At 43.4% G+C, this 23,920-nt stretch overlaps 1 protein-coding gene across 16 annotated transcripts in view; it reads right to left on the reverse strand.

Moving 5' to 3' along the window:
* Positions 1-7,036: 7,036 nt before the first annotated feature.
* Positions 7,037-23,920, reverse strand: part of PECAM1 (platelet and endothelial cell adhesion molecule 1) — a 43,947-nt gene continuing 27,063 nt past the window's right edge. For 5 of the 16 annotated variants that reach the window (XM_090060297.1, XM_090060285.1, XM_090060288.1 and 2 more), the window contains 3 exons: positions 14,389-14,411; positions 9,961-9,992; positions 7,037-8,312 (listed from right to left, as the gene is read on the reverse strand). In XM_090060297.1, the coding sequence (XP_089916423.1) occupies positions 8,192-8,312; positions 9,961-9,992; positions 14,389-14,411 (176 nt within the window). In that variant the 3' untranslated portion in view covers positions 7,037-8,191. Of the gene's footprint in view, positions 8,313-9,960; positions 9,993-11,757; positions 11,813-14,388; positions 14,412-23,920 lie in introns of all 16 variants that reach the window. The other 11 variants (XM_090060295.1, XM_090060289.1, XM_090060299.1 and 8 more) reach the window with 4 other exon arrangements.

Here is a 23,920-nt window from a genome sequence, read left to right on the forward strand (position 1 = left end):
TTTTGTCCAATCTGTCCACATTTTTCTTGAAGCGTGGGGCCCACAACTGTAACAGTAACAGTCACAGGAGTAACAAGGGGTGTACAAACCCTCATGCTGTGTACTCTATTTAGATGATAATTTCTTTGGTGCCAGGAGCATCCCTTACGGTAGTTTTGCACAGCATCCAACAAAACAGGACCCTGACCTGAGCTGGATGCCTTCCACACAGCTGCAGCATGAACTGTAAGCAAAAGACATGCTTATAATTGCAGCCCAGGTTATAAAGTTGACATCAGGGAGACTGATCCAGACCCTGACTTCCCCATAATTAACAGTTCAGTTCACTTCAGAGTTAGTTTCCTAGACACTGTGGTGTAATTCTGGATCTGAACGCTCCCTGAAGCTTGGAAATGTAGTCAGATCCAGTCTTCTGCTTAAGACCCGTGGTTAACTCTGATGGTCAGACACAGAACTCGCTGTCCCTGCAGTCTCTCAGTAGAACAGGTCACAGTTAGAGGCTTCGTACCCATTTCCCAGGTCCTTGCTGATTTATGTTAAATCCTTACCTTCAGCTTCATGTTGTTATTTTGTATGCCTATCGTCTCAGACTTTGCAGGTTGCTTCTTTCTCTGATTAAACTGATTTTTTGATTAATAATTCTGTCAATTGTAAGAAAAATTCTCCATCTTCCCACACAGCATCCTATGAGAAAACAAATTACCTGTATAAATATAAAATGCTCACATTTAAATTAAACTTTCCACGCAAACCCTATTTTGCTGATTGCTAGACTCTACAAGCTTCTCTTTCTGAGACCACCTCTGATTTCAAGATAGAGTGTTTCAAAGGAGGAAGACAATAGAAGTAATTCTTTGGGGGGTTTTAGCCCAGGCAATCTGTATGTTATTTTCCAGATAACATGGAAGCAAAGATGGATAAGATGGAAGCAAAACGAGTTTTACTTTACTGGTATCAGGATATTCCTTGAAATTCCAAATAGACCTGTTAACATTTTAAATGTACACCAGGGCTGGCTATGTATCAGTTTGAGTCCTATTTAATTGTTCCTTTTTCCTTTTATTACACCACTTGATTTTCTCACCTCTTTTTTTCACTCCTAGATCCTCTACTTTCCTTTGCAAGAGATGTATTTCAGAAATACCTGTGGCCACTTTTTATGATTGCATTACTCTCCCTTCTTCAGAAAGCCAAGGCTTAAAAATACAGGAGAGCCTAGTAATGAATCATATTATCAGGAACTTGAATAGAACAGAGCTCATTACATAAGTAGTAAATGCAAGAATAAATATGAGAAAAGTACCTTTAAGCAAGCTGTTCTCTCACTGATGAATGGTGGTTTACTTAATGTATTGCATTTAAGTATTTCCCTCTGTATTCAAGACATTTTTTAAAGATAATAATTAACTCTGATAATGATCGTGTAAGTATTACTATCCCCATTTTGCAGGATCCAAAACTGAGGCTCCAGCACATATTATGTTTCTGGCACAATTAAGGTGGGTGATAATCATACCCAAAACAACAATTGGCTACACGTTCATAGAATTTGTAGTGCCATAAAATCACAAATAACCACAAAGATATTACTAGAAAATACGTAATTTCTTTGTGCCCAGTTTGTATGGTGCTGTGACCTGAATGTGTAGCATACCATGGCCTGGACTGCCCCAGGGCTTGAGCCCCAGAGTGGTCCCAGTCATGAGCTGGCAGGGATGGCTCTGGGGCTCAAATGGCCCTGTGGGTCCCCTGAGCCAGCTAACGATCAGCTGATGGTCAAGCACCTAACCTGCCAGCGCAGGGTGAGCTCAGGATCACTGCACATGATTAGTGGGATTGGGGATCAGATCCCATTGCACTTTTAAGAGAATGTCTGAGACAGAGATGAAGTGGTTTGTCCAAGCTACATAACTGAGATGTGCTATAGGTTTAGGCACCTAAAAAATTAGAACAGGTTTTAGGTGCAGACATCAGGGCTGCACCCCACAGTCCTGACTCAAAGAGGATGTTGACTCACAACGTGAACAGACTTCAGCAACTTCTCTTGTTTTCTCGCATGTGGCAAATGGCCTGTATATGTGTATCCCTTCTCCACCAGGGGCCAGCACTGGATTAATACTAGAATAACACAGGGGAGGCTGTTGGTGCTTTACTGAATGGCCAAGCCGGGCCTTAGTATCACAAAGAGAACTAGCAGAAGGGGCTACATTAATTTCTAACATAACCCTGCTAAAGTGGACACATCTGTCGGTCCAGTGTTTGTGTTCATAAAGAAAGGAGATCTAGAGAGACAATCCCAGAGAGGTTATTTTTTAAATAACTTACCCTAATGGCTGCGTCAGGCTGCCTGAGGACATGTGCTGTCAGATTGCCTGCTGTACATATGAAAACTGGACAATTAAAAAAAAAACAGCTTACCATTTTTATTTAAAGAACAACTGTGTGCTATGCATTTTAGTACCCAGCCTATAATCCCGCCTGCAAGATACAATATGTACAGAGAAACTTGATTTATATAGAACCAAAAGATACAATATGTACAGAGAAACTTGATTTATCTAGAACCAAAAGCCTTTCTTACACAAAAAAAAGTAAGTCACAGTCACCAATGTGAAGGATTTGTACTGCAGACTCCTAATCTCTTATTTGCACATATCTCTGCATTTTTGTCCAATTAAGAGAAGGTTACATTCACAATGATATAAAAATGTGATCAAAAGTCTTTCTTAAAAAAAGGAAGGAAGGAAAGGACCTTCATCAATTATGTGAGCTCCTGTTTATACAAACTAATGACATGTCCAGCATAACATTTGATTAACTGACTTCTCACTGCTTATAATACATACATTTTAGGGGCATTCATATATAGATTAAATATCATGTATGGAAGTGTAAACCAGTGTACTAGAACTTCTGGATGCTGCTATTTAATACATGGTTTCAAATGTCACATCGAAGGAACGATAAGAAAAAGAAAACAAAAGTTCAAGTAATGCTTTTATATTTGCTATTCCAGACAATTTAGAAGATACTATTCAACACCTTCTCCTGGCCCCATCAACTCACAACCGGCATGGAATATACAACAGATAAACAGGTCATTTTTCAAAAAAGATGGCTAAAAAAATTAAACACAAAAGAAAAAAGAAATGACAACGTGGTGGTACTCAAGTGTTAATACATACAGAGAAGGATCTGTGTTTCCAGTTCCCCTGCTGTGGCATCCCATCTCACATCCCTGAAGTATTTGCAGCGCCTTAGGAAAGAGTGTATGAAACCTAATAAAATTGTAACACGGAGACTGAGTTAGCATGCTGCTGAGGTCTCTATGCGTCTTGGAATCAAGACTCAGGCCTGGGGGAGACCAAGTGATCTTTTTTATATATTGCTTTATATAGTGCAAAAAATACAATGGAACGATATAAGAACTAATGAAAATAATGAAGGGTTTTATATTGTGATTTGAGAGCTGCACATTTCCTTTCACTGCCTCCCCACCCAACACGCACATAATTGCTGACCCAAAGCATTCAACATTACGATGAAACTGGCTTCAAAATCTTGACATTTTAAAATCAGAAAAACATTTGCCTTCTCAGCTCTGGGGTTTTTTGGTTTATCCTTCTCCAGGTGTGTGGGGTGGGCCACTTGACGAGTCTGTTTCCTTCCCAGGGCCTGAACACGTTACTTTTCAGACAGAAGAGGTATAGATCATCATTGCGTCCTCGGCTACTGCTGGAGATCTGCTTGAGACTACCTGGAGAACCAGCTATCGGCAGCAAACCCTTCACAGCCAACTCAGCATGAGCATTGAAGCAGACTAGGAATAAGTTATTCAAAAATGAAATGGCAAAAAGATTTTTACTGAAGCTGAAAACTGGGCTTTGTGAAAAATATTTCTCATGGAAAAAAAAATCAATTTTTTTCCTGGCAAAATCCCTTGAAATGTTTTTGAGGTGAAAATGCTCAAGGAAAAACAAAATCACGGAATTGTGAAATTTCAGAGTTTTCTAACTTTAGATGGAAACTGCCAGATTCTTTTCCCCACTTGCTTTCTGCCAGTTTTCTAACCTACTGAAAGACAGTAATGAAGTTGTTGCAGCTGTTAATTTTAGAAAGAAGGGAATATTTTCACTTCATTTCCACTTTTAAAGTTAACACTTAAAAAGTGACAGTGCTATTTTCAGAAGTGACAAGTGGCTCCCCCAGCTCCCCCACACTTTCTAACTGTTTTCCTAAATGCAAGTCTAGAAACGGTAAGAAAGTGGGCAGAGGCTACTTCCTCATATATTTGAAAATTCCCAAACAGGCAAACTTAAAAAGGAAATTGTCCTACCTTTTCTAACTAGGACACATATCTGAGGTAAGTATGTTTTTGTGGCTAAACTTCCCCACTCATAGGTATCATAAATGCTTGAAACAATTGTACGTACAAAGACTGAGCCCTTTCCCCTTCAGTGACATGGAAGAAGTGGATTGGTTCACACAGTTATCCCAGAAGAGATGGGGCATTTAAAAAGGACATTTTCCTGAGGAAAGGCATTGTGTCCAAAACCTTATCTAACATATTTCCCAACAATATAAATATAATTGATTCAATGAAAGACAACACCAACAAATTCTTGCCACATATACTTCCTGGACCACCCCGACTATAACATTGCTCCAACCCAATCCGTAAGAAGCATTTACGGCACCCTCCATCCTGAAAACTCAAAAACATTTTTCAAAGTAGATGTGCAAAATGTTGATGAGCGTCCACGGATCTTTGCTCAGCTTCTAGGTGAAGAGTTAAAGACATCTGGGGCATTAAACGTCTTCTCCCACCGACATGGTTGCAGTGATGGACTCTCAGCACCCTGTCAAACCAGGTCCAAAGTGTCTCAAGTGAGGACACCCAAAGAAAGTGATGACTTCTGAAATGTTCATCATTTGTTAAGTTTCACCCACATATGCCCCAGCATGAGATGAAGAAGAATTATTCACATTTCACAGATGTATTATTCACATTATTCACAGATAAGGAAAAAGAATCAGGCCTTTGGGGAAATCCACAGCACATCTACAGGAGGAAAAGCCCATCACCCTATGGGGAGAACTCCAAGGGACATTCACAAAAAGAAACTCTTAATCTCCTTTTCATAGGCTATCACCTCGCAGAGCAATATAGGAGTTTCCAAGACTAGAGACGCAGCAACAAATGCAATAAAGCAAGTTATGTGAATCTGGAAATAATGCTAGAAAAGTGAATAATGCAAAATCAGCTATGGGCAGGGCTGAAATTGCAAAACACCCCAAGGTACAGTTTACAGTCTTAAAATTAATAAGGGAAACACTATTAAATACTCCGGAAGGGGAATATAACTTTCTCCTGGGCCCTCTGAGTATTGCAATTTCACTTGGAAAGTTTCAGGGAAGCCAACTGGGTTGCCAGGCCAAGATATTCCAGGAACAGCCTTGATGCCACTTAGCCTTTCTGGAGACACAAGGGCTCAACCGAACCTCATGCAAGTGAACAACAAAACATTCGCGGACTTCAATGGCTGTCAGGTCAGACCTTTCATGAGATATTCCCTTTGGAATAAAAGACATTTTCTCTTTTTTTCTTAGTACGTATTTGATACCTATGACACATTTTAAGATACCTGTTCAGGCAGGTGTGGGACAAAGTGGGAAGGGGGGCTACTATCTGCTTCCCAAGCATGTGGCAGGACAGATTTATTAGGATGAAAAACAGCAGATTCTTCTAGCCATTGCTACCCCCTAGAGACATCTAGTTGGCCCTTCTGCTTCCTCTTTCTCTATGTCTTAGTCTCTGGCACCAAAATGCCCTCCACATCAGGTCCAGATGGGGTGCACCTCCAGCACATAAGAGATATACACAGGAAAAGGTTTTTTTTTTAATTCAAAGGACAAGCAACCCCATGAGAGAGGCCAACACTAGATGCACACAGAGATAAAACTACTCAGGAATAATTTCACCAAGCCACAGGATTTTTAAAAAATTATTTCGAAAAATTAAATCAATCATTTCCTTATCAATCACACTTACCTGCTCTTTTTTTTCTCCCCCTTTCTACTGTATTGGTGAGTGATAAACTCAAAAGATCCCCTTTCCCCCCTGCCCTCTCTCCCCTTCCTCTCCCCACTCCAGCAAAGGTGACCAGTTAACAGAACACTTGTATATTCGCTGAGTGAGTCTTGGTGAGTTGATAGAAATGTGAAGAACTAAGCTGGCAATTTTTGTAATAACTTATTGTCTAAGTATTCAGCAAATCTGGGCATTGTTTCAATAACAAACGTAAGAAGCTTTCCCAAGTGTTCAGTTTAACAGGCTAATGAGGCTTGCTTGGCATCGGAAATCCTATTCTATATAACAGGACATTGAACTCATCGTGCAGAACAGCCTCTTGTTTACAGCATGGGTCCACTAGCTTTGTCTTCACTACAGAACAAGTTCACTGATCTAATGCCCCAACAGGTTTTGAAACACAGACAAAAGTACTTGAAGCAGTCTACCGGCATTCCAAGAACGGGCTGGAGCGGACAAGCCCGCCAGTAGGGTAAAAGGCAAGTTTGATCTAAATCAATTCAGGCTGTCCGTGGTCACAGACAGATGAGACAGATGAATAGATGCACCCACTGCTGCTCTATGGTATGGGATTTTGCAATATCCCAGAGTCCACCAGTTCTGGGAGCTGTGCAAGGAACCATACAATAAGTACCAAAGAGCTTTTTAACTAATATGTTCCTTTTAGCTAATGTACTTCACAACCATTTTAGTCTGAATGTAGAACAACTTACACTGGTTCTTAACATTTCTCAGTTTGGCTAGTATGAAATACTGATTTGAGATTAAACTGGTTTAGTACAGTATGGGCATGTCTCTAGAGTTACTTGAGGCAGAGATATCATATTCTTATTCAATAACTACGTACATCTGCATCACAATGGAAGTTATCGCTAATAATGACCTTTATAGATATTTTTGATATAATTAGCCAGTAAGAAAAGCACCCAAGGTTTTGATGCAAAGTTAAGTTCAAAGATTTCTTTATTAAAATACCTTCTCAAATTCACTGTGGTAACATTTTTTATGGTTGGTGGGATGCTAGTATATACATTTGCCAACAGAAGTATGCTACAAAATCATCTGTGAAAAGTTTAAATGCTTTATTTAGGGAAAAAATAAATTAAAAACTACTAGTCTGTAAGAAACAAAATAGTCTTAGACTGGGAAGGGGGTTCGGGCCAAAAAAACCCTTTTTTCCTTTGAAAGGAGATGTCTCAGAGCCCTCAATGCAATGCTTAAAGCAGTTAGCGCACGCACACACACATATATATATCTGTATATATAAATCCTTGTAATTTCTCTGTATGAATAACTAGGTTCTTTTTTTGGTTTAGCTTTTTAAAGATTATTTGCCATTTAAAATGACAACCTTCTTACCTAGACCTAGATCCCACAATTAAATCTGCTTTGGAACAAAGGAACAGAGTGCAAGATTGGGGACAAATTTACATTCTGAAAGAACTTCAGCTTCTGGAGCTTTTAGTTTGTGATTATATTTTGTGTCACTGGATTGCGATCTGTCAGGAATTCTTTCAGAAAAGAATCAATATGGCAAACCGATTCACACACTTTTAGCTAGGGGAATCAATTTAACAAAAAACCCCCAAAACTTGCATCTCTACTGATGTGTGTACTTGGTGAAGTTCTGAATCTCAGTATGGATATCCAAGTTTTAAAAGAGCTCATATTTCAAGATAAATTTAGAGTGCTGCAATTACTATGTAGCACAGACAGCGATAAAAGAGTTGGTGTGGCTACCAGTAATAGTCTGTCCCCTGCAGCTCGAATCAGTCTGTAAAACCCATGCTGGCAGAGCTTCCAGGAGCTGCAACCCAACCACTACTTGAAGCTAGCTCAGGTATCTGTACCCCACATTGTAGTCACAGCTCCACTTCTACTCCCATTCCCCAGGGCAGGATAAAACAGAAATGAGAGAAATAAAACTGTTTAGTGGAAGGAATTGAAGAGGGGGACTCAAGCTGTTGGTCACCATAGGCATTTTCCCATTAGCACTTTTATTTGCAAATTTTTAATTCAGTGCTTTAGGAACATCTCTATTGTTCACCCTGAGGAAACGAACATTGAAAAATAAGAGCCTGGCAAATCCTTAAATAAGTGTCACAGAGTTTTTTGAAACAGATGCAACATCTTCCATCTTGGGTTTGGTTTTGTGTTTTTCTCCCAGCAGTTGATATTCGAGTTGGCTATTCTAAGTGGCATCAGGACAACTTTCAATTTTCTGTTGGGAAAAAGAGAAAAAAATACCCTTGTGAACATACATTCAACCTTCCTTCTTTCTCAGATGAAGAAAATCTGCTTAAATATTTAATTTATGGTAACAACAAGACCCACAAAGCACTGAGTTAATCATGGCCTTACCCATCAGAAGGAGAGGGAATGACAACAGTAGGAGAGCAGAGCTGACAAATATCGAGTCTGATTGTGTACACTTAAGCAATTGTGACTGCAAAAAATACAAATGTGTCCATATATTTTTGGGCACTGACCTGTAAATAAGCAACCAGATTTTCAGTTGCACTGAGCACTAAGGTCAAATGAGGGATGGGGAGGGTGGGGAGGGACTGGCCACTTCTTCACATGTATATCACACAGTTGCCTAACTTTAGACACTCAAATTTTAGTATCTTAGCTCAAGTGCTGGATCCATAAAAGGATTTTTTTGGGGGGGTCACATTGCTGAACACTGCAGTGCCAAATTTTAGGTGGCTTGTGACCAAGCAGCACACACAGGCCTGAGTCAGGTGCTAGGTGCTGCACACACTGGATGGGGTGGTGTCTCAGAATAGAAACCACAGCAACCAGCATACTGATTGGGGTAGCTGCTTCAGCGAGCCAATAGGAAATGTTCATAAAATAGGGGCGGGGGCAGGGTAAGTTCCACCCTTCTCTGGGCACTTCCTGGCTAGCCATGTTAGCACCGGTTCAATGCTCCTGATATACAGGCTAGCTTGGGTATGTCTGCACAGCTCAGCAACGTGCTGCACGCACATAACGTGAATTCCAGGCTGGAGGGAAGCATTTTACTCCACTGGGGGATTCCAACCCTCAACCCGGAATAAGGTGTATAAGCTAGTCCAAGGGTAGGCAATGTTTTTCGGCCAGAGTGCCAAAAAAACCACAATGTCTACCTTGGAAGGTGCTGGAGTACTGACATGCCACAGCCCAAAGCAGCTGTTTGCAGCCTCCCGGCTGCAGCCGGCCCACAGAGCCCAGTCTGCTTGCAGCAGGGCTTGCAGCCTCCCAGCCGCCTGCTGGGAGCAGCCTGGGCTCCATGGCCAGCAGCACCTGCTTAGAGCCCGGGCTGGCCGTGGTGTGCCGAGCAAAATGGCCTTGAGTGCCGGGGGTTACTGGCCCCTGAGATAGTCTCAAATAATCCACTGCTGGGGAAGACATGGTGGCCTGTAACCTAATCAATTAATCTGGCAGCATTTAAGTACCTGATTCCCTTTGCGGATCTAGTCTTTTGCAACTTCTCTGGGAGTCAGGGGCAAAAACTGGAATTAGCCTTCAAGAACTTCTGGTTTCTAACCTGTATTTATTTCACAGGATCACTTTGCCCTTCACTTCCTGACAGTCTAGAGTTCCCGCAACATTTCTGACTGGACACACCATTCATCTTCATTTCCTACCTTAAGCTATTGTGTAGCACTACTGGGTGCAGTTAAGTAGATGCCATGTCCCACCTCAGAGATGGCTGCACTGCACTGTTGGCAAAGAGATCCCCCTTTCACACTGAGTTTATGAGATGACTTCAGATCAGTTAGGTACAGGCAATGTGTTAAGACCCAAAGATTTCTCCACGTAGGTGGAGAATAGGAGATGTTTGTCCCCCAGAAGGTACATTTTGCATTTATACTAATGTTCACCTGAAAGTACACTGTGTCCTGCGTGAAGCCATCTGTCCACATTTACCACCGGGGCAAAATAAAACAAAAACAAAAAAGTCAAAATGATGGGAGAGGGGACCATGAAGTCAGAATGTACTGCTACAGTACATTCAACACAATACCAAATTAGTATTTGGCGAAGTGGCTCTCTCATTGTTAAGATATTTCCTTCAATATGTTTTCAGAAACTAAGACCATTAAATAACTTAGAAAGATTGCCAGCTCTGATTTCAGGAAGGAAACCTCCTCCCAGTTCCTCTCTGAGTAATTCAACTAATTTACTCCAGACACTTCCAAGCTGATTTTAAGTTAAAAAAAAAAAAAAAACCAACAAAAAAACCCCCAACAACAAAAAACCCCAGCGATCCCCATTTATTTTTGAAACCCGTAGATAGACCTGCGAGCCAAAATCCTGAAGCTGACAAGAACCAGGGAAGTGACCAGAAACCCCCAAAAATTAGATCTGGACCATCGCTGCATTTGACCACAATGCAATTTAAATAATTCAGGTGGCTGGGAGGCTAATACACCGCCCTCTTTGACTAAAGTTCATACCAACGTCTTTCTGGGAATCTGTATAATGTCCCCAGGTGGTTAATGTTCTGTTTATTTATTAAAACCTTGACCTCGTGTTCATCATCCTCTCACACCGCACAGACTGCAAAGGTCTTCACAGTTTCCATGCCTGGTTTATACTTATTCTAACAATTATGTAGAGGTAGAGGATGGGTGTGGAAGAGAGTGCATGAAAACCATGCTTTGCTTTAAGATTTTCTTGGAGAATATATTTGAATAAGGTTTATTTGAAACGTGGGATATACAATGCTGTTTGAATTCAAAACTGGAAGCAGGCACTAAGGATCCAATCTTGCCTACTCACTGCTGTTATTGGAATCGAAAGGGCTATTTGTGCCCCTTGGCCCCCCGATAACAAGACTACCAATAGGGCTCCCCTCGAATGCTCCTTCTTGCCATCTGTCCCACTCCATATATCACTGTGGTGTTATCTCTATGATATGGCAGGTAATGAATGTTCAAGATCCATTCATAGTCTGGTAACCTGCCGCCTGTTCTGAAACTGTTTTATTTGATTTAATTAAGATGCCCCAAAGAGAGCAGGCAAACACCATGGGCCTCTAACTGCAGTATCAAGCACTGTGTACAACCATTTCCTCTGTTTTCTACAGGAGAAAGCTATCTGTGGAAGAAAGTCAAGTCACTTAGGTTACTAGGAGCCTTTTCCTTTTGATGATTGATTCGCACTCAGATGATCTGTACTTCTGAGGTAAGTCAGAGCACAGAACTTGGTAAAAATAAGCTCCAGAGAAAAAGTACCACCAAAAAATGAGAACAAAAGACACTTTTTTTTGCCTCTTCTCTGCTCTTACGTTGCCTAACAGAATTGAGAGGCAAAAGGAAAATTTATGAGCAAATCTACCGTTCTGATCCTCACAGTATATCACTTCTCTGGAGAAAGCACAAAGACATTCAAGCTCACTCCTTAGCAGTGAAGGATGCAAGGCCTGCTTTTAACCAAGAACTTCACTGAGGATTGATCCCCCAGGTCTGGATAAATCAGGTTTGGGGGAAGGGAGTTTACCACATTTGCAGAAGCAACAGCAATTCAATTATTTAAGCAGGAGCCGTTAAAGTATTTAGCTGCACAAGGGATGCTTAATAATGGAAATGTTCTATATGCTAAATGAACGTGTCAAGGTTACCAACATGGTCTCATGCATTGTACTAGAGCCATTTTCTGAGAAGCCTCTTACTCACTCTACGGTGTTAATTTTGCTGGCACACTTCAGTCCCGCTACCAGGAATCTGTGGACTGTGGAACAACCATGAGAGACGACCTCTGGAAAAACTCAGGTAAGACGCACAACTAGCTGGAAAGCAGACCTTTCTTTAAGGTATTCCTAACAAATTAGCATTTGTGACAGTCCATCTACCTTTATGTAGGAAGTAAGACAAGGAAAACATCAGCCTGAAATCATTTCCTCCTCACACGAAGCATGCCGGGAGACAGCAAGATCTCAGAGCCCAATTAATTATATCCAAAACGGTTTACACGGGGTTTTTAGAAACATTTACTGTAAGCAAACTGTATGATATTCAGAAAGCAAAACAGCCCCATGATACCACTCTGTTGTGCCTTCAGGTCTCCTCATTGGTAAATGAGGAAAAACATCCCCAAAACAATCCCAAAGTGCTTAAGTTTTGCCCAGCGATAGTACCTTTTATCCAAAGAGCAAGAAGTGCTTTGTAAACTTGAATCAATGAAAAGACTAAGCACTCCAATGAGTGAGATACTAAATTCAGCTTGCCCATTTGTGAAACAGAGTGCGAAACTCGATTTAGGTTAGTGATTAGTTGATTAAGTTAGTGACAGAGGTGGAGAAAGAACCGAGGGGGCTGCCTGCAAACTCTCCGTTTTGACCTGTAACACAAACTCCCCCTGGATCCTGACAGACCTGGAAAATACATGTGTTGGCTGCATACTGCAAGAGCTCAGGTCATGCTAGCAGCTGGATTGTGTGTAGAAACCCCGTTTGACTATGCTGAAGTTGCTGGGAAGTTGCAAACAAAGTACCCCGTCCTGCATGCCTTGCCCACCCCGAAACTCCTCTTGAAGTCCCAAGGGCTCCCCCAAAAATAAGGTTGGTCTCCAAAAGACAATGCAGAGTGCTGAGAAGGGACAATGCGTCTTCCTTGGCCCCAAACCACCTTCACCCTAGAGCCTGATAGAAAAGAGCTGTATTCTCCCCTAGTGAAATCCTGGGGTCTGACTGGTGTAACGGGAAGGACAGCTTGGCTTGATTTAATTTTAGAAGCTAAGATCAAAGACAAAAGCCCAGCCTTCAAGCTAGAAGAGACAAAGCCATGAAAAACCCCATTTGGCCATTAAAACATGCCTATTTACTTAAACAGACTCTGTGACCTTCTTTGCTCTTCCGCGAGACTGTAAACAATGTCAAGCGTTTCTTTTGTTTCCCATGTGGACGCAAGTGCTGATGGAGGGAGCAGCCCTGTCTTTCAGAGCTCAAATGTCTGTCGTCAGCTGCTGCAGACAGTGCCATTGTGATTATTTATGAGTTTCTTATTTTCTTGAATTCTTTTTAAGTAAATGCTTTTGAGTCGCATTAAGCAGCAGGAAAAAGACACGCTAGCTCTCATTTGGAGTTGGGCTAGCATTTTATCTAAGCGAACACAGACTTCTTTCCCCTTGGGCTTCTGCTTGGGGACGCAACTAACTGAGGTCATGGTGCTGACCCTGCCAATGGCTGAGATCATTCAAGGCAAGGCTAGAGGAGGGATCTATGTAGTACCAGCACCTGCTTTCTAGGGATCCCATTATCTTGCTTTAAGTCAACAGGAGACTGGGTCCGTGTGTTTCTCACCGACATCTGCCTCAGTTCCTGTCTTCACACTTTTCATGAGTTATCTGTCAGAACACCTTTTTCCTGAGGTCAAATTAACTCACAGCCTGACCTCCTGATATGATCCTTTATGCAAATGAAGGCAGGTGAATTTTACTATGAGTTTCTCATCTGAAAAATAATCGACATTATAAACAGTTCAGAGCAGGGACTGCATTGACCCGTCTGTCTCCCCTATGCCCAACGGATTTCAGGTGCCAGCACAATAACAGTGTTAATAATAATACTTACTAGCCATCACATGATTCAACAGTGCCCTGTAGGCACTGTGGGTGGTATTCGATAAATAACAGTAATTTCCACATTTCTGAAGTGCAGGCTCTTTGCTTCTTGCAGTTAGCAGAGCTGAGCAATCCCTCATTCAAGGCTTTTAGCCTCTTGTTTTCTCTGCAAATTGACTTTCTCTCCAATTGGCTTGGTGGTCAAACTATTCACCAAAGGATCATGCACAAAATTTGAACCACAAATGGTTAGCTTGACTGAGCTCTGAAGTCAGACTGTGTTGCTTTTAATGTCCGACTGGATGAGAATAAGTGATGAAATTGGGTCAAAATTTGCTTTCCATTAATACATCCTTAGAATATCACACATCCTGCCAAGCATCCTTTCAACCAACCTTTTTTCTAATTCATTGGATAAAACTAAATGCAGAAAGTGTTGGGCTGCCCTGTTAGATTGATGGCTGGTGCCTCGAAGTAAAACCAGCCTGGCGGTTTAACGCATCCTTTTGGAAAGTGCCATCCATGCCCCAAGCTAGCTTCTGCAATATCAGGTGCTTCATATGACCTTTAATGTCAACCAATATAGGAATAAAGTGCAGAAAATCTTGCTTGTACGTATCCAACAAAGCGTTATGAGGTTAAAAGCAAGTAAGTGTTCTGGTATGCTATTTTACTAGTCAAACATTTAACATAATACATTTTCGCAATCTCGATTTTGTTTCAAAAAACAAAACAGATATACTTACGGAGTATCTGTTTTCCCCAGAATCTGGAAAATAAAAGAGAGCTTAGAAGAATGCCATCTTTCAGCATGACAAACTTTATGTGCAAATAAATGAGATGCTTAGATTAAAGTAATTTGCACTGTATTCAGTATTTTGCAATGGTATATACTTGCTAGCTGAGGGGCTAGAAAGTGAATTTTCAGACTTCCAATCCAGCAAAGTACCTAGGCAGGTGCCTAATTTAAGCATGTGATCAGTACCTGTTGATTTCAAAGACTGACTTCAATAAAATGCAAGCATTTGTTCATCTATTCTGCGGACTGCAGACTACACAGCAAGACAGAAGCCCCCAACTCTACAAGTACTCCAAAACGAGGTAGATGTCTACCTGATGAAACATTTTATCCAGAGAGACCAAGGACTAGTTGCACAAGGAAGAATTTCCCTCTATATACAAGCTGTTATGCGTGATGTCCTCCTATTGGCACATTGAGATGGTCTCTAATACACAGGCAACTGGTAGGGAGGACATGGGGGGGGCGCGGGGCACATGCCCCCACTGGCAGGGTCGTCCCCATTGCTGACACTGCTGGCGGTGTCTGCAACTGCTTGACATGCCCCCCCAACAGGGCCACTGCCGATGCCACCGGTAGCATCTGTGGGAGCTCACCAGCTCTGCCTTCACCACCACCAGTGGCATCTGTGGGTGCCCCCCCAGATTCAGGGGGCACCAGTCGCCCATCTGAATCTGATACACAGATACCAGGGAGAGAAGGAATGGGGAAATAATGTGCCAGTGAGGAGAAAGGTACCAAAAGGCATCTGAGCTTTAAAGGATTCCTGGGCCTGATCCAATAGCCCAGTGAAGTCAATGGGAGTTTCTGCATTTTGCTTTGGATCAAGCTCCTTGTGTTTATTTTTACGGCAGCCTGAATGACTGAAACATAAACCCTATGTGCATAATTAAACCCAACATAGAGTGGTTGAGTTGAGAGAAGTGAATCTGGCATTCAGAGAAAAGGCTTGGGGGTCAGAACTCTGTTAATCAGATCTCTTGTACCAAAGCACCACGTGAACCTAGACAAGCCACTTAATTTCTTTGTGTCTCCATTTACCGATTTTTAAAGTGACATATAATAATCTGCCCCATAGACAACTCACTGGGAGGCCAGCCCCAGATTTCTGTACCAACAGTGGGGCACAAGGCACAGAGCTGCAGCCTGGCTGGAGCAAGGGCCTGGCAGCAGTGGGGATGGCCGCAGTGGCGCAATTTCTGTGCCAGCAGTGGGCATGGGGCTGCAGCAGCTATGCCTGGCAGCAGCGGCATGGAGTTGTGCCCTCCACTGTCAGCACTTATGATCTGCCCCATGGGCATGATGCGTGTTTAATTAAGATTGGAAAAGTGCTTTGAGGTCCTTAATTGAAAGACATTATGCAAATGATAAGTGCTATTGTTATGGCTAATGAACAGGTTTGTAAGCTTCTCTTCAGAAGTTCCTTCACTATCTAATGTAAATTCACCTTTGATCACTTTTATCCGGTTAATCAAATTTGTACTGTGTAGATACCGTGCTAATGGATCCTTTCTCTTCTTCCTCGTTACACCCTTCACATTCTTTGTGCACAGTTAAGTACATCCAGTTTCTATTATCACCATTTCTACTACATTAGAATTATGATTCTGCCTTTTGTGAAACAGAACTGTGCTCTTCAGTGCATCCATGAACTATATCTGAGTCTAGAACGGGGCGGACACCTGCTATAACATGTTTAATTTTATTACAAAAAATATTTTTGTCATGATTTGTGTTTGTGTAGTGAATACAGAGGGGGGTGCATAATAACTAAAAAAAAAAATTATTCGTTTTGTATATTGCGGGGAGGTGGTGTGCGTGTGTGTGGTGTGTGTATGGTGGGTTGTGGAGGGGTGGGTGTGGGTGTGTGGTAGGATGTGGGGGAGATGTAGGGGAAAATTGTAAGGGGGTGTGGTTGTGTGGGAGGGCATAGGGTATGTTGGGGGGTTGCATATATGTGGGGGATTGTGGGGGTAAGGTGTGGGTATGAGGGAGGTTGTGGGGGGTCTGGACCTCCCACACCCTCCCCCCATGGTGGCTGAACCCTAGCAGCAGGTGGGGCGCTCAGGGTGCAGGTGTCCAGCTGGGCACAGCTCCGGCCAGTCCTGTACATCACAGCGAGGGGCACAGCCTCTGCACAGCTGCCTTTATCGCTGGCACTCCCCACCACTCAGGTGCAGCCCCTGCACTTACACAGCAGGGAGGGAAGCCCCACGTGCTGGAGCCAGGTGCCTTCCCTGCTAGGGATGCACAGTGCTGGAGAGAAGCCTCAGGCTCTGGAGCTGGCTGCCTTCTCCACAGGGGCTGTGCTGCAGGGGAGGGAAGCCCCAGGAGCCTTCCCCTGTGGGGCAGTGAAAGCAGCTAGCTCAGGCCTGAGGCTACTCTCCAGTGCTGCACTTCCCTCCCTGCTGTGCGAGTGCAAGGGCTGAGTGTGAGTGGCAGGAAGTGCTGGCGATACAGGCAGCCACGTGGAGGCTGTGCCATTTGCTACAAGGTGCAGCACTAGCTGGATCTGTGCCCCACCTACTGCTGCTACCACCTGCTGGGGCTGTGCACCATGGGAAGTGCAGGGGGGTGGCCCCCACAACCCCCACTCTCCCTCACACCCACACACTGCCCACGTCAGCTCTGTGCTGCTGCTGCCCCCCCATTTCCCTGGGCACAGCCTCTGTGCTGCCACCAGCCCCAGCCCCATGATCCGGGCTCCCTCCCAGCTGCAGCCCCACCCCTGCTGCTTCCTTACCTTCTGCCTGGAGGCAGCAGGAGACTGGGGAAGCAAGCAGGTCCTGGGGACTGTGGCAACAGCAGCCCTGCATGGAAGCTGCACGTTGGCCCACCAGACTCTTCTGCCCACAAAGGTAAGAGTGAGCCAATATGGTATGTTTTTAGGGCTGCATGTATACATGAGCACCTCACTCCCAGCCTTGTGGGTGGAAGGGCTCGGCAGGGCACAGTTTGTTGGGGGGGCCCCGTGGGCTGGGTGAAAGTGCTTGTCAGGCCAGATCTGGCCTGCAGGCCATATTTTGTCCCCTCTGGTCTAGAATACAGAAGAAATACCAGCACAAACTATCCATTCATATGCCAAGAGTTCTGCATTAAGAGACTCTGCATTAACAACTCTCTAGTCTTACAAAAGGAGTCCTACAAAGGAGCTGAGGGTTTTTCTACATGGCCCTTTTAACTGGGATTAGCCTAAAATTGCCATTTCTAAGGTGCATTAAGGGTGTGTGTTCACACGTGCATGCCCTTAATGTTCCTTAAAAATGGCAATTTTAGGCTAATCCCACGTAAACTTGATACCTGCTTAAAGCAAGTACCAAGCATGGCTAAGATGGCATAGCTAAATTGCATTAACCCACATGTAGACTCTTAATGTGCATTAGCGCAGCTACACATGCACTAATAAGACTTAGCTATGCCATCCTAAATTTAATGCACATTAGTGCATCTATGTGTAGATGTGCACCTGAATCGCCTTAACGTGCCATAAACAAAGGCACATTACGTTTAGGTGTGCATACCTACACGCGTAGAAATGCCTTGAGTGACCCAACTCGCCAATGCAACTCCAGTATAAAGTTGGGCCCAATATGCATATCCAGTTTAATAGGAGCAAATCAAAACTTGCTTGGAAAATACACAGAAGCTTTTTGTATGCTTCACACACTAACAGTGCAAAACAATCATGCCATTTACCCTCAGCTAGATCAAAGCCCAATTTGAAATGGACAAAACCATCCATATGACTGATGGAAACAAGTTACGTTCTAATCCTTAGTTACTGTGTATTGTGCTACCAGGAAGGGCTGTTTGCTAACCAAAAGCTACTAGGTCATACATGACAACAATGCACTTCTCATCTTTTTATGACTGTATCACGCAAGATCAAAATTATTGCTATGTAAACGGCAGATCCCCAGCCATGGAATAACATACGCTGCCTCTGAGCTGCCAGGGATTGTACTGGCTGTTAGAAGCCAAGTGATTTCTGCAGTGTTATGAACCAGGCAAATAAGCAAGTATTCTGTAATTAAAGTAGAGTTGTTTATACTATACTAACTAATCTGGCTAGATGGTGCTCTTCATATACCATATGCCAAGATTGTTAATGCTTTACAATTTTCCCCGTTTTAACTATTGAATAAATATATGGCGCTTTTTGTTATCTGAGTGAAGCCAGATTTAATTGTTGGCTGGGGGGATACTATCAGTTCAAAGGAGACAGGCAGAGCTCTCTCCCAGTACAAGAGGCAGGAAAAGATGCAGTGACATCCTGGCTACGGAGCAGAGGTCATGTGGAACAGTGGTGAAGAAGGGGCTATGTATTCTCTGTAACAGACACCTGAGAAGTGAGCCTGAAGTTCAAAGTCAGGGATTACTAAGATGGCTCCCGAGTATTCAGAAGCTGGCCTGCTTTGACAGGTTTCTAAAAGTGTGTCTATATTGCCTCTGTACCATGATCAAGAGTGCTGCCATGAAACATCCTCTGCTCACTCATTCCCACTCCATGCACCAGCTCTCCAAAATGAGTGGCACTGAGTATCTGCCCAGCACCCAAGGTGCTTGGCACCTTTCTGGGATATGCTTTTCTACCTCATTTCTGAGATATGGCATGGCAAGGTAGAAGCAAGCGGGCAGAGTGAGCTACATGGTGGTACTCCCACGCGTACGTTCCTGTTGTTCATTCTGAATGGCATCAGGCTGCATGAATACATCTGCATACAGGAACCAAAGACTGAACTGGCCTTACGGCACAAATGCCAGCTGTGTGTGGCTTTGGCTGCTATTACCCACATAAGAGTATGTGGAATTTGAGAATTTGCAAGTCCCTACAGGCTTAAGGGGAGATTTCTAAGTCAACAGTCAAGGGCTACGGCTGAATTCAATCATGAGTGTGAAACATGCATGAGAACAGGGTACAACTCTTAGGTCAAATCTGATCTCATTTAGAGCAAAGTAAGTTGCAGCCACTCTATTGCATTGGTAGTAGAAGTACAATGGAGCTTAGCAGAAGCACTAAGATGCCATTACCTATGGGTTCACATGCATTTTGTTTTAAATCATCAGTCCCAATGAACCCTGAAACTGTGCATTTAGAGATGCTGCTAAAACCACCAAGCTTTGCCTGATGTTTGATTGAAACTCAAGTCAAGTCCTGCAAAATGTGGATCTTAATTCCTCACAGTATAATGATAGTCTGGATCCAGGCTTGAGGTCCAAATCTGTTACCTGCTGAGCCAGAGCCAGATCTGTTAAGGACTTGCATGGGCTCATACTACAGGTGGTTCCACGTTATTCCACATGAGCAGCTCAAAACACAGCTCACCTTAGGCAAACTTTGGCGTGTGCAAGGAAGTTCCCAAACCAAGTGAACTTCCCTGCTGTCAAGGTTTTTCCCAGCTCTAATGAGAAATCCCAGCTGAGTACTGAGGTGTTGAAGCTGGGGTCTGGGTGCAGAAAAACAGTAAAGCAAATTTCCTGATCATTGCAGCCCATCTCTAATAGCTGGTTCCAAACTGCTCAGTTCAGTGGGGATTTCTCATGTCTCCTTCCACTAGGGTATATTTGTTTTTCCAGGGCATTGTCAGTTGTAACGGGATTCTTTTGATTTCCTGTCTCGCTGCTGCAACTGCCTCCAAGTGACGGACTCGTTTTTCCAGTGTAAGTGACACTGAGACTGGCTGTGTATTATATTCACTAGATTTCCCTTTTCCCAGAGAAGAAATAAAAATAGAAACCAGACAGGAGCCCCAAGGCTACAGTATCACAATGAGCTCTGCGATGCCACCAAGGGTCTGATCCAATGCCTATAAAAGCCAGCAGGGAGCCTCCCATCATCTTTGGATCAGATCCTCAGGGTGAAGGCACAGCATCTGCGGGAGGAACAGGAATGCACATATCCATTACCTATCATTACTCCCGAGCATCCTGAAAAACAAGAGCTGCAAGGTGGATGCTGTGGGGCTGAGCTGAATCTGTTGTATCCTCCCTAACCCTCTTTTTCTCTCGCAATGAAACCCTTCCCAAAGATTTGGATCATGGAGAAATTCATAGTGCTTTCCTTCCTCCTGCCAGAAGCCCTTATTATACTAAATCTGCAATTGCAGAAACACCAGTTGAAGGGGCATTAAAAGAAGCCTTCCCAGAAGTGCCATCCAAAGGTACAACTGATTTTAGTTCTACTGATGGCTGAGCCTTAGTTTTAGGCATTTTCCACAAAGCCTTGAAATCTAGTTATGGGAGTGAATATTTGATACATTTAAAAATGTTTTACATTAATCCCTGGGGTCATTTTACTGGATGCTTCAAGTCAGATTTTTAAAAAAAATAAATTAACACTGGCAGTGTCACTTCTACCAGCTGTTCCTGAAGCCAAGATGAACGTACTACCAACTTTGCTCCTGTTTGTTATCCCTAACTGCGTGGCCTAATGGGTAAGGTGTCTGACTTTGGACTAATAGATTGGGGGTTCGACTCCCTTTGTGTTTGGTGGCTCTTTTCTGTGGCTGAAAGGGACTTGGGGTCACGACTGACCACAAGATGAACATGAGCACCTGGTACAGAAAACAAAACTCTGGCTTACCTCCATAGATGCTTCTCAAGTAAATCTCAGGATGTTGTCCTTCTGCTGTACTTGGCCTTGGCGAGACCACAGCTAGAGGGCTACATCCAATTCTGGACTCCACAATTTAAAAAGGATGTGGAAAAGCTTGAGAGAATCCAGAGGAGAGCCATGTGCATGAACAGAAGGCAAGAGAACATGGGACGCTTCACCCTGGAAAAGCCAGGCTCAGGGGTGACCTGGTGGCTGCCTATAAATACATCAGGAGCTGGGGGAATGCCAGAGCGCCCCAAGGGATGACAAGATCAGCGCCACAAACTCCTTCAAAACCATTTTAGGCTGGACACAAGGAAAAACTTCTTTACTGTCCAAGCCCCCAAGGCCTGGAATAGACTCCCTCCAGAGGTGGTGCAACCACCTACTCTGGACTCTTTTAAGAAACATTTGGACACCCAGCTGACTTCCTGCCCCTGGGGCAGGGGGCTGGATTCGAAGATCTTCCGAGGTCCCTTCCAGCCCTGGTGTCGATGAAACCTATGAATGCTGTACAGTGGAAATCTAGAGTCCACTGGACAAATTACAGTCTTCTGCTGTTTTAATATTTGATCCTAAACTTTGATGGGCTGGATCAGAGCTGAATTTCACAATTTCACAACTGGCCTCTTTCCTCTACCCCAGATCTAAAACCAAATGTGTTTTAGTGAGTCTGAAATGCAGATTTGAGTTTTTGAAGTCTAAGCCCATTTAATCTTTCCAGCAACCACAAGCTCTGGACAGTGCTCAGTCCTAGGGAACCAGTGCAGTAGAGAAGGAGGCCTTATCATGGTCAGCTACAGAAACAGAAAAGGAGGAGCAGATAATTCCAAACCTCAGAGAAAAGGGAAAACTTTACAAAGGGAGAAGATAGCAGAAGTCAGAACAGCAGCCTCTGTCCATCATCTGTCTATGCATTACACTAGGACAGGGGGTGTCAACCTTCTTTGAGGAGAGTACCCCTTCTGGTGGGTACCCCTTCTGGATGTGGAGCGGAGGGGAGGGACAGTCCACTGGGGGCCAGTTGATGAGCAGGGGGGCCCCCCAGCAGCCAAACATGAAGCAGTGTGGCAGTGGCGCTTGGCGGTGGTGTGCAGTGCCATGCCACATACCCCCTGGGGCCTTCCCAAGTACCCCCAGGAGTATGCATACCCCCAGCTGACAACCCCTGCACTAGGGAGTATAATTTTCACTTATTGCCTGAGCAATGAAGAGGAGCCTTAATGTTCATGCTTCTGGCCCCTGGCGACATTAGGAAATAGGTTCATGTATGGAGGTCCTTATCCTTGTTCTTGTTCACTGTAATCCACTTTGTAAAAGTCCTTCTCCTCTTTCAGAAGTGGATTAAGCTAAACAGGAACAAGGCAATCATCTTCAAGAATAAGTACCCATGCATGGAGTTATTTCAGGGTAGCTACTTCACTTCATTTACATGCTTCCTGAATCGCAGTAACTTTCTAATGGAGACAAACTCTTTGGCTGTGTCTGCCCAGTTGTTCCACAGGGATCAGGCTATAGACTGTGCCGTACCAGTGTGAGGGAGGTAGAGCAAGAATGACAGGCAGAGAAAGTGTTAGCAAAGCACTAGATAGATGATACAATGCTACTGTGACTCAGGTAACTGGTACAAGAGAATACAATGCACTTAAGGACATCTATCAAGAGTGGCAATGTGCCATACAACCACATAATGACAAGAAGGTCAAGGGTCCCCAGCTCTTTCTATGAGGTCCCCAGGATCTTGCAGGATCAGGTTTTAAAGCATTAATCAGTCTGAACCGTTGTGGATGCTCTGGTTCTCTATGAACCCCAAATCCCAATCCCTTGTTGCACTACACTGGTATCATGCAGACTCTCCGTAAATAAAGTAACTATTATATTCAGATATGTAATGTAGCCATCTAAAACTACTGTACACCCGTGTGATGTCCTGCTTATCTATTTGAAACACTTTTCCTGTGTATCAGTCAGGAAAAACAGACGTGATTAAAACAATACACTGTTATTACATTTCCAAAAATAACTGGATTGTAGTATGTTAGGCATAAAGGAGCAGGTGGATTGTAAGATTAAGGGGTGCTTGCATATATCTGTCTAATTCAACCTAGACTTCCGATCGAATCTCATTTCACTGCACTTCCTGCCTTACAATAAATAATTTTATAAAGGCCTTGAATAAAACTACCCTCTAGCACACTTGAGCGGATGAATTTGATCTCACAAAGGGTCGTTCCAGTACATGAGGCACTTTCCATTTTTGGAGAGGAAAGGCATCATGAAAGGCATAATACTTGTGGATTTCCCACTTGGGCACAATGAAAATCAGAAGTACACAGTCTGCTTATGCATCTCAGTAAGGGCAAGATCCAAAACTTGAATTCAGTGAGAGACTTTCCCTCAGTTTCAATGGGCACTGGATTGTGGTCCAAAATGTGCAGCATATTCCATACACAGTTGCAAGGGCTGTGCCATATCAAGTACCCAACCCTGGCTTTTGGTTTAACAGCTATTTTTCATTTCTGGGAAAGAAAGACTGTGAGCAGGGAACATAGGTTAGGAGTTCAGCAACAAATTGGGAATTGGGATCCCTGGGTTCTACTTTCAGCTTTTCCATGGTCCAACTGGTGGGACTGTCAGCAAATTACCTAATCTCTCTATTTACTCAGCTGTAAAATGCAGATAAAAATGACCTTAACTGTTCCTCACAGGGGAAAATGAAGTAATGTTTGTAAAGTACCATGAGATCCTCAAATGGAAGATTCTATAGAAGTATGGAAATCCTCTGCAGGAAGGGGGAAGAAATCCCAGATAAAAATGGAAAATCAGCAAAGCAGACATGAGAAAAGAAATAAAGCATGAAATCCACCAAAGCCACATGTTGAGG

The sequence above is a fragment of the Crocodylus siamensis genome, chromosome 8 (assembly GCF_052110815.1).
Source record: "Crocodylus siamensis isolate JL-2025a chromosome 8, ASM5211081v1, whole genome shotgun sequence".
NCBI lineage: Eukaryota > Metazoa > Chordata > Crocodylia > Crocodylidae > Crocodylus > Crocodylus siamensis.